We start from the raw sequence: 10683 nt of genomic DNA on the forward strand, positions 1-10683 counted from the left end.
GAATCATTTTGGATATTTAATCCTAATTTACAGTCTGGAGGGAAATCACAGTTTCTGTTAGGAACCGTTGACCTCTGACCTCTGAGATCACTCGTCCACAGACGATAAGAGGAAGTTAAAAGATTTGTAAGAAATCCCAGAAAAAGTTCAGATTTTGGTAATAATGACTTTACAGTATCTATGACTCCTCATTCATTGTGTGTGTCCTGTTATTTCAGCCCCCACCCCCCCCCCCCCCCACCCCGCCCTCCCGGTCTCGTGCTCGGCTGTTCCCGACCCGTCTACTATGAGCGCAATGCGTGTGGATGCCAAAGTGGTGATGCTGGGAAAGGAGAGCGTGGGGAAGACCAGCCTGGTGGAGAGATACGTCCATCATCGCTTCTTGGTCGGCCCGTACCAGAACGTGAGTGTCAGCTGCTCGGGTTCAGTCTCCGTATCGGCCCATTAGCTGAAGGCCTCGCCGCCCGCTGCCGGGATGAAAGGCAGTATCTGTATGTGGAGCCTCTGGGGGAGGTTGTGGTAATAAAGTCTGGGATCATCTTAAAGCCTGAAAGCAATGATAGGAACTGTGGAGGCAGCAATGTTACGGTGTGTTTCTATAAGCAGATTCTGCATTAGACAAGCATTTTTGTAAGACTGTCTCGTATTAATGTTGATCTTGTGATCTGTTCAATAACTGTGATAGGAAGTCATACGGTGGCTTTTTGCACAATTTATTTAATTTAAAATTGATTTGAATTCACTTTTTTCCTGATGAATTGATACAAAATGATCAGAACTCAAACACCAGGTCAGTCAGACACAAAGGTGTCAGGCTGTGGTTTCACGGGGGGGGGGTGCGTGGGTGCTGTAACCGCTCTTTGGCTGGGTGCAGACACTTCCTGTGACTTCCTGTTGTCACTGTGAGGCTGCAGGTTAAAGAGTATGGAGCTGAGTGTTTGGATGATCAGGTGGTTATATTCCCTGAGACTTTAATACTTTAAATAAAGGTTATATATATATACACCAGCATCTCAGACTAAAACATTGGGACAGAAATAAAATAAAAACTCACCAAAACTGTTTTCCAACAATCACCAACTCTGGTTTGGTGGAAATAAATCCTTAATTCACCGACGTAGATGATAAAAACAGCAGTTTCAGTCGGAGCAGACCGGCTATGGAAACAAACCACAGAGAGGCTGCGATACAACACAGGCAGAGGGAGAGAGACACCGTGTGACTGTGTGTCTTTTAATTATTGTTTTAAATCTCAATTTATTGTTAGTATGAGTAGAAGCCGGCTGTGTGTGTGAATTTAAATTAAAATGTGTTGCAATATCTGCTGAGTCATCGGCACTTTACAGCGGCAAGAACTGATCAAATTAAAAAATAAAAAGAACAGTAATGAGACTGAGAGTGCTCTGGGTCTGCAGGGACTCCTCCTCCTCCTCCTCCTCCTCCTCCTCCAGCGTCTGATGCTTTACTGCGTTTGTTTTCTCTCCCTTACAGACGATCGGCGCCGCTTTCGTTGCCAAACCGATCCAGGTTGGAGAGAAAGTGATTACCCTGGGAATATGGGTGAGTAAGAGGCCACCCAGCATGAATTTGAGACTGCGTGAGAGTCGGAGCTCTGGATCTGATAGGCAGTCACATCACATCAGCTGCCCTCATCTTCACGATGTTTATTTCTGGAGGAAACTTCTTCTCCAGGAAGTAAAAATATACACTAAAGATTAAAAGAGCCGACTGAGCTTTACACTCCTGTAAGACTGACAGACGTATATGGACAGTTTAAAAAAAAAAAAAAAAAAAAGGATCAAAATCGATGCATCAGAACATAAATATCATCTTTTTTATTCCTCACATGCTTCCTTATTAAAACCTGCTGCCTACATTACCCACAATGCAACTGGAACGCCTACAGTTGGGTGCTGTGTTATGAAGAAAATAAGCAGTTTAATGTACATTTGAGTAAATAAATAAACACTATAACCAAAATAAAATCAGGACTCAGAGGTTTTTGGTGATTCCTTTAACTTTCCAGCATTGAGGGGAAATTGGTTCAGAGCTGTGGAGTTTGTCCCACTGGGGATTACACAGAGTTTAAAGCCTGCACGGGGGGTTGTAGGAATGTCGACTGTGTGCGGCTGTAACATCAGATCTCTACGGAAGACTAATAGTGCCGAGAATACGGAAGATCTTTTGGCATTTTCAGAATAAAGTCGAACTAAATCCAGAGAAAGATTTGTTTAAGAATAAAATAAATGTGAGAATAAACTCTGGTCCATCAAATAAAGTCAGGAGAACGACTGACTCCTCTTTTTATGTGTTTATGTGCTTAAAGAGAAATAATCTCCTTGTTACTGAAGTAGTCTTTCAGTTCTTCCTTCACAGGTATTTTATAGAAGCAGCCATAACGATAGTAGTTTGATTCATTCTCAAAAGTATGACTTTTATTTTGAAATCAAAGTTTATTCCTTTTTATCTGCCACTAATACTCTACCAGCTCTGAGGCATTAAATGTCCAACAGGAAGCAGTTATTATTGTGTGTTTTACTGTGTGTATTTCCTCCGTCTCACTCAGGACACAGCTGGATCCGAGCGCTACGAAGCTATGAGCAGAATCTACTACAGAGGAGCGCGAGCCGCCATCGTCTGCTACGGTGAATCCCTGTTCCCGATCATCTTTATAGAGGAGTGACTCCATATCGGAGGCCTTTAGTAACAGCTGGACTTCATTTACAGTCATTACTGCAATATGCACACTTAATGCGCAAGCTCACAGAGGCATATTTAACTTTAAACGCAATATTTTCTGTAAATAATGCGATAAATTAAACAGAAATAATAGAATAAAAACATTGTGTCAGTACTTAGAAACAGATAAAATCTATAAATTATTGTATTTGAGCAGCTTCGTCTCATCAGGGACCTCATTATTGGCTTTATTGTTTAAAGCGAGGAGAGAGAGGAAGAGCAGTCGCAGTATGATGAAGCTGAGAGGAAGCGAAGGAAAGGTTCAACTGGAGGTATTGATCCTCCTCTGAGCGTCGAGTTCGTCCTGAGCGTTCGTTTGTTCCACAGAGAGGAAGCTGTGTCTCTCAAGAAATGGCCGGTGGCATTTCCCAGCGGATTATTCACACCGCTGTCATCTTTTATTCATCTTCTCCTTCTCCTCCTTTTACCTCCCGTCTTATTTGTTTGTTGTACTGTTAAACCTTTACAGCACAGATCAAATAGTAAACATTGTGTTTGTGTTCGTATATTTCGAGTATTAGGGCCAGACTACGAGGGGAAAAAACATTTTTTGGGGGGGATTACGAGGATAAAGTCGTAAATATATAATATAATATTAAACTTTGTGTTTCAGATCTGACCGACAGCAGCAGCTTCCAGCGAGCTCGGTTCTGGGTGAAGGAGCTGCAGAACTGCGAGGAAGTAAGAGAACCTTTCCTACTTTAAATGTAATAGAGATTCATCATAAAGGTTGAGGATTATATTGTGGTAATAACACACTAATGCAGTATGTTTTATCTGCTTTATTGTGGAATGTTTTTAATCCTGTTTCGGGCCATAATTATGTGTTTATATACGACTCCAGCACTGTAAGATCTACCTGTGTGGAACCAAGAACGACCTGGTTGAAGCCGATCGCAGCATTCGTCAAATCGACTACCATGACGCTCAGGACTTTGCTGAAGGTATTCCCAGTCTCACTGTAATGAATCTCTGTAAATACACTGTGATATTAACCAGAGGTCAGTTGTTACCAATGTACAGAACTCTGACTAACAGACACCGTACATGGTGGTTATTTCGGTATCTTCCTGTGTGCACTCGTAATGTTAAAAGGTTTAAAGAGTCATCTGGGTCGTCACTATAACTCCTTTTGTTGTTTTTTTGTCTGCATTGTCCCAGGAATAATGGCAGTAATGGTCTCTCTCTCTCTCTCTCTCTCTCTCTCTCTCTCTCTCTCTCTCTCTCTCTCTCTCTGCCGGCGTCTATCTGACCTTTAACCTCGCTGTTGTTCTTTGCTTTCAGAGATCGGTGCGCAGCATTTCGAGACCTCCAGTAAAACGGGAAATAACGTGGGTGAGTCACAGCTTCAGTCATCTGCAGGACGCATTTAACCTCAGCTGAGGAAGTGGATTCACCTCAGATCTCTGATACTGAACAATATGGACACAACAAACACACCAACGTTGGATAGTTATATAAATTTGCTGAACACAAGTTATATTGACAACTTCACTGATAAACAGAAAAGAGCTAAATAGAAAAATGAATCTGTCCAAACGAGTCTATTAAGTCTGTATGATTGTTAAAAATGATTCTAAATACATAATAAACTTAGAGAATTGTATAAAAAGCTACTTAAAATATCAGGAAAACTCATATAACTCATATACTCAAACATAATCTAGCTTTGTTATACATTGAATATAATGTGAAATACACATAAACTATGTCTCTTAAGGATTATTACTTATAACTCACAGTGGTAACAGCTGTCTGTTGCCTTCACTGTTGCATTCTGGGATGAAGGATGTCTTGGTGAAAGTGAACTTGTTTGAACTCGCTGCTGCGCTGTCGGCGTGTTGGCGTGTTGGCGTGTTGTAGATCAGCTATCAGGAATGTGAGCGGACTCGTTTTGTAATCAGGTCGAGATGAATGAGCCGATGCAAACTGACGCCCCCTCGCTCTTCCTCTGTTTTGACAGATGACTTGTTCCAGAAAGTCGCCGAGGATTACAACAGCACCGCCTTCCAGTATATGACCGGTGAGTGTTTCCTTCACGCACGCTCAGGTTTGTTTGAGTTCTTTATATAATCTTAAAATATAACTACAGATTGAGCTCACAGCGGAGACGACACACAAAGACCAAAACTATCTAATTATGTCAAAGTCAAGCTTTATTGAAGCATTAAAATCTACATCAGAAGTATGTATTGACTGTCGTTGGGTATAAACTCATTATAATGGACTAAGTTTCTCCTTTAACGTCATTAAAATAAAGCCTGATACGAATATTATAGCCAAATTTTGATGAGATTTTTGAGGTTTGATGGGGTTTTTTTCCACTTTCATAGTCTGGCCTGAAGTTTTACTTGCCATAAACAACATATAATCTTTGTTGTTGTTGTTTAATTAGTGCCAGTAAACTTTCTCGACATGCCAAATGACATGTTTTATCAGCCATGGTCTCAATCTTGCGGAGTTTCACCCACGTCCTCGAACGCCAACAAACTGAACTCCTGTTTCCCCCGCTGGAGCTTCAGCTCATAAATTCAGTGTTCTGCCTGCGAGTGCAATTCTCAACAGAGATGAGAAGGAAGCTCTTTTACTTTCATGATCATCTCTGGAAAAACGTGTTTCATTCTCTTTAATCATTTGCCAGAGTTGCTAGATTTTCCAGGCCGACGAGGCGTTTTATTCCCCCCCGACAACTCTTATTGTTGAGGTCTGTGATTGAGAAGACTTACAGGTTCTGACAGAAGAAAGGGAAAGGGCCAGAATAAATAGATTATAACTGGCAAAGCGGTGGACGTTAATGTTGTGTCACTTAAATATGAGACTCAACAGTGGTCCTCGAATTGATCCCTGGGGAACGCCACAAGTGAAGCAGAGCAGATGTGAAAGAAGCTTCCAGATGCAACGGAAAGATTTCTTACTGCACGATTTTAAATAAAGCTAGTTCAGAATTAGTCCCTTAAAGGCATATTTAGACAATTTAGGAGCTTATTTATATGAGGATGAGAACAACACTCATGTCTTCATTCTACATGTGAAGCTAGAGCTAGCAGCGGGTTAGCCTAGCTCAAGGCCTGGATACAAGGTCTGTCTCTGCCCAGCAGCACTTTAAAAGGTCACTAATTAACACGTTAAATCTCGTTTGTTTAATCTGTACAAAAACCAAAGTGTAAAAACAGGTAATGTGTTGATAAAGTGTCTGAGAAGCGGTCGTCTGCTTCCTGAACTGATCCCAAAGCTGCTAAGTTAAATATTTTGAACATAAAGTCTCTTCCTCTGTTTCAGCAGAGGAAACCGGCGTCGACTTGGGCCAGAAGAAAGACTCATATTTCTACTCCTGTTGCCATAACAACTGATGCTGAGCAACCGGGGAGGGAAACAAGACGCGGTCAACTTCCCTCTCCGACTGGGAGTAAAACCTGGAAATGCTGGATGGATAACTCTGATCCAAGGAAAAGAAATGAAGCAGGAATGTTTATACTTTGTTAGATAAGTTTGTTTCTTTTTGTGCCATAAAGAACTGAAGAGGATCCCCTGCTGTCGCTGGGCGGGTTTAATGCTTCTCGCCCAGCTGTGTGTCGTGTTTTATCCTCTCATCAGCTGTTCCTCTGAGCTGGAAGTGAACATATCCCCAAAAGCTGCAGTGTCAAACAATCTAAAGCAGGGTGACCTCTGCGTTGGCGAAGGAAAACGGCGACCCCGGCGGACTCGATCGAGGCTGATTGTTGTTGTAGCGGCTGCAGTGCTTCAGGAGGGTGAATGGGTTGTTTACAGCGTTTTTGTTTACCTCCAACTTTATTTAAACCTTGTGGTGGAAAGTCCTCATGAGAGGAGTGAATCCGACCAGGATGTAAAAACACTCCGGTGTCACTGAAACGAAAAGTCAGGAATGAAATGATACCAATGATCTTTATAAAGGCCTTAAACCCGCAGTACAAAGTGGCTTTATAGAGCAGTTCTCAACCTCAAATACCCCCTTATTGAACCTAATGCTAGTTCTGGTCCGGTGCTGGTTCTGGTCCGGTGCTGGTCTGCTAGCTCAATGTTAAATTCATAACATCTACGTGATAAATGGCTGATAAATACATCACTCTCTGCAGTGTTAGCTGTTGTTACCAAGGTTTATGCCATGATGCTACTAATTGTTGCCTCGATTGTAACATCGATGTGAGAAATTAGTTGCTCACTAAACAGCTAATAAACACACAGCTGGAACCAGTTCTGGCTCCGAACCAGCGGACCCATATTTGATGAGATGTGGTCTGATCAGATAGTTAATCTACAGTACAGAGAGTTATTATGGGATATCAGTGTGAAACTTAACAGAAACTTTTAGTCAATGAAATAATAGTTATATTAAATTCCTCGGTTGAGAACCACTCTTCTACAGTTTTGGCTCTTCATAGTTTACCACAACTTTTGCCAAGTGACGGCCATGGATGTATTAACAGAGCTGGATACGGCGCCTCCACTCCGCCCTGCTGCCCCCCAGTGGCCACTCGTGGCACTGCAACAAGTACAAGCATTTATTATTAATCCTTGTATAAAGAAGTTTTATATTTATTAAATTCTTCCCAGAGCCCCGAAAAGCTATTTTTATTTCCATGACGTCATGCTGATGTAATGAAGTGGGCGGGGCCAGCAGGAGAAACACTAATGAGCGCGTGCAGCCTGAAGTTCAGTATCCAGTAATGATGCATCCATAGTGACAGGACCTTTTGCTGCTGACGCTTCGATTCTGTCTGAAATACAATAAGCTCATTTTAAGGTGGTTGGTTAAGTTTTCACAACTTCAGCCGACTGAAGGAAAATCCTTCGGGTCACTTTTCAGCATTTAAATCTCTAAATTTTCTATTTTGTAATTTCAAATGCAAAAGTTCTCGTATGGAAATCTGACCGTCGGCTTCTCCTTCAGTCGTCTCTGCGGCGGTGAAACGTTTGTGTTTACCAGAGAAGATGAAAGTTCCCCTTCGCTGTGTTGAAAGTGCAGATTTCACCAACGCAGGAAGAAAAGAAACGAATGTTGTAATAAGGTACAAACTGTCATCTCCGTGTCCTCATCTATATTTAACCTCAAGACTCACTAATTTATTGCCTTTTTTTTTAAGTTGGCGGGAGGAAACGAACGGACACCAGTTTCCTCGTGTTGCTGCTTTGATGTGTTGATGTTTCACGTGTTGATATTCTGATGCACAATATTTTTTATTGAGGGCTGTTTGACCGACTGTACAAATATGTTAAATGTGTAAAATTAAAAGCTTGTTAAAAGAATGTTTCGAAGCTCTCACAGACCTTAAATTGCATTATGAAACTCAGTATAATGGCAATATGTATAAAATTGTTAAGCGTGTTTGTAAATCATCACAAATCTTTAAACGTTATTGCATCAACAGAAGTGAATTTCCAGCTTTGCACCTTTTTCTTTTTCCACTTGAAGATAATTTTGCTGGTTTCAGATGTCTCGTCTCGGTCGGTCGGCACACTGAAATCAATTTGTGCCTCCAGAAGTTCCCATAAACCAAATAAAATAACTTGAAGCCAGCAAAACTGTCAGTGAAACTCAGCGTCTGCTGTGGTTCAACATGGTTTATATCTCCGGTTTCTTAAACTAAAACATGAAATATACTACCGTAAAACTTCCAATAAAAGCAGGGTCCCTTATTGACGCAGGTCTCTTTTAAAAGCCTGCTGTGGCTACACGTTTTGACAAATAAACGCAGGTCTCCAATAGAGGCCTGGTCTGGATTTTATAGAAATTATCTCGATGTATAAAACCTCTTAAAACCAACCGGGTCGCCTGCTTGAGTGAGTTTTAGGTCGTCTCTCTTACACAAATATAAATGTTTAAACTTCTGTCAGTATGTACATAATGAACATCGTTAGATCAGTTATAGATTCTCCACAATTCAATCGAATCGTTCACTATATTTTACGAAAACGATCAACAACAAAGTTTAACGTTAATTCAATCTGACTTACCGGTAACACGGTAAACAAGAGAGAAGGAAAAACCTCTGAAGCATCATAATCATCATTTTAGTTGTCAAATTTGCTGAACAAAACTCAAGAGAAGCTGCAGTTAGTTTAGTTTTGTGCTAAAGGAATTAAAGGCCTGTCCCAAATAGACGCCTGTCCCCAATAAAGGCAGGGGGAGTTCAGTGATATAAACAAATAAACGCACGGGCTATTAGAAGTTTTACGGTAATTTAAAATAATATTATCAAAGTCCCACAAAAGCAAATAAAAACCTAAGTTGTTTCCTGTAATTTTTAGTTTCAGTATCAGCTTTCGTCTCCACTTCCTCCTGTAAAATATCTCGGATTGTCCCGTCTGCTAACATAAAGGCTTCATCAGCTGTACTGCAGTCGGCCACCAGGGGGCGATAGAGAGGGTTTACCTTTGTCCATCTTTATATATGTTGATGGTTGTAACGTAGTGTGCACATGTACATCCGGGATTAGTCAGGAGCTAAACTGGGATGGTAAAGACGGTGGGCGGAGGTCAGATGAAGGGTTCTAAAACGCTGCAGTCGTGACTCCAAACTGGAACTACTGGGAAGAGAAATGTGGACCAGCGGGACCGTTTACCACCAAACCAGCTCTGGTTCTTGAACTGGTTCAGGATTCAACAATAAATTATCTTATCGGTCATAATGGTGGCACTTTACTGGTATTTTCTCAGGCGTACGCGTCATGAAACGTCTGTTTTAATCGATCAACTTTATATTGAAAACTATTTATTAAATAACACCTGTTACTAACACCTAATTAATTATTATTATTATTAACCAAAACTGTTAAAAAACATTTACTACATAAAGAAATAAACAATTATTACATTATATTATTAGAGTGAACGTTTTTAAAAGTCTTTAAAACTCCTAAAAAGTTTATATTTAACATTAGTTCTATTAGTTTGTTTGTGAGCCGTCAGGAAGCTAAAAGTGTGATTGTTCCACACTGAAGGGGCCTTTTTCACAGCAGCCATTTTGACATGAACTAGTCGGGTAAACACGGGTGTTACTGATGATAATAATTAAGGTTCAGTTCCATTTAGTGTAGAACGGCAGCACCCTGACTCTGTTTGACCGAAATGGAACGGAGCCTTAATTAGTGGTAACAGCTGTGTTTACCCGACTGGTTCACGACAAAATGGCTGCCGTGAAAAAGGTCTATTTGGTGCTTCAGGTTGGATCTGTAACAAACTGCTGTTAGCTACAGTCGGGTTTCACCAATAACTTCAATTATTATTTTTCTTTATTGATTAATAATATTACTTTAAATTATTATTTACAGCTGCGAAGTTCTGATCAATAATGTGAGATAAATGTCAATAAATTATTATTATTAATTATTCCAGTCATTGTTTGAAAAAGAGGTTAAAATTTGCTGCATTTAAAACAATAAAACAATCCAGATAATTAAAATACGTAGAAATATAAAATATATTGGCAAAATTTAGTTTTAAAACCACCGATTTGAACCATTTTGAGACATTATTGCTGGATAAAGACTTTAAATGTCGGTTTTTATAACAAGTGGAGAAAGAAAAAGATTTCTATGTTCAAACGAATCCATCAATCCGTCCGTTAAAGTATTTATAAAGTAAATAAAAACAGGAGTTGGTTTGGGTGTGACGGACAGATGAGCATGTTTATAATGAAGGTGATTAAATAAAGATTATTATTATTATTATGATGCATCGCTCTGTATCTGTGACTATTAAGTGTTTACACTCATTTTCACAATCTGGATTATGTGTTGATTTATTTTATACTTTGAGTTATTTCCTGTGTGTTTATTATTGTTTGTGGTCCAACAGGTTTCTATTTGTTTATGTAGTATGAGACTGTTTCATAACCAGTTATATTATATACAACATTGTATTTTTTACTTCACTATAATTATTTATCAGCTTTAGTTTTTAGTCAGTTTATGAATTTATGCAGAT

The 10683-nt window shown here is 40.0% G+C and overlaps 1 protein-coding gene across 4 annotated transcripts; it reads left to right on the plus strand.

The window, feature by feature from the left end:
- The first annotated feature begins 233 nt into the window (after positions 1 to 233).
- Positions 234 to 8004, plus strand: rab24 (RAB24, member RAS oncogene family). 4 transcript variants are annotated; one of them, XM_051400762.1, is made up of 8 exons: positions 234 to 403; positions 1492 to 1560; positions 2567 to 2645; positions 3353 to 3420; positions 3584 to 3683; positions 4024 to 4074; positions 4703 to 4789; positions 6019 to 8004. In XM_051400762.1, the coding sequence occupies exons 1-8, from the start codon at positions 287 to 289 to the stop codon at positions 6087 to 6089; spliced, it is 642 nt and encodes a 213-aa protein (XP_051256722.1). In that variant the 5' UTR covers positions 234 to 286; the 3' UTR covers positions 6090 to 8004. The 4 variants fall into 4 exon arrangements, with proteins under 4 accessions (XP_051256722.1, XP_051256723.1, XP_051256725.1 ...); XM_051400763.1 differs by having other exon boundaries at positions 6022 to 8004; XM_051400765.1 differs by having other exon boundaries at positions 4703 to 4762.
- The last annotated feature ends 2679 nt before the right edge of the window (positions 8005 to 10683 follow it).

Source organism: Dicentrarchus labrax, unplaced genomic scaffold (assembly GCF_905237075.1).
Source record: "Dicentrarchus labrax unplaced genomic scaffold, dlabrax2021, whole genome shotgun sequence".
In the NCBI taxonomy this organism is placed as follows: Eukaryota; Metazoa; Chordata; class Actinopteri; family Moronidae; genus Dicentrarchus; species Dicentrarchus labrax.

Coding starts and splice junctions, on each gene's coding strand:
- rab24 (XM_051400762.1), top strand. CDS start 287: ATGAGCGCAATGCGTGTGGATGCCAAAGTGGTGATGCTGGGAAAGGAG. Junction 2,646..3,352: donor AGCCGCCATCGTCTGCTACG/GTGAATCCCTGT, acceptor TTTGTGTTTCAG/ATCTGACCGACAGCAGCAGC. Junction 3,421..3,583: donor AGCTGCAGAACTGCGAGGAA/GTAAGAGAACCT, acceptor ATACGACTCCAG/CACTGTAAGATCTACCTGTG.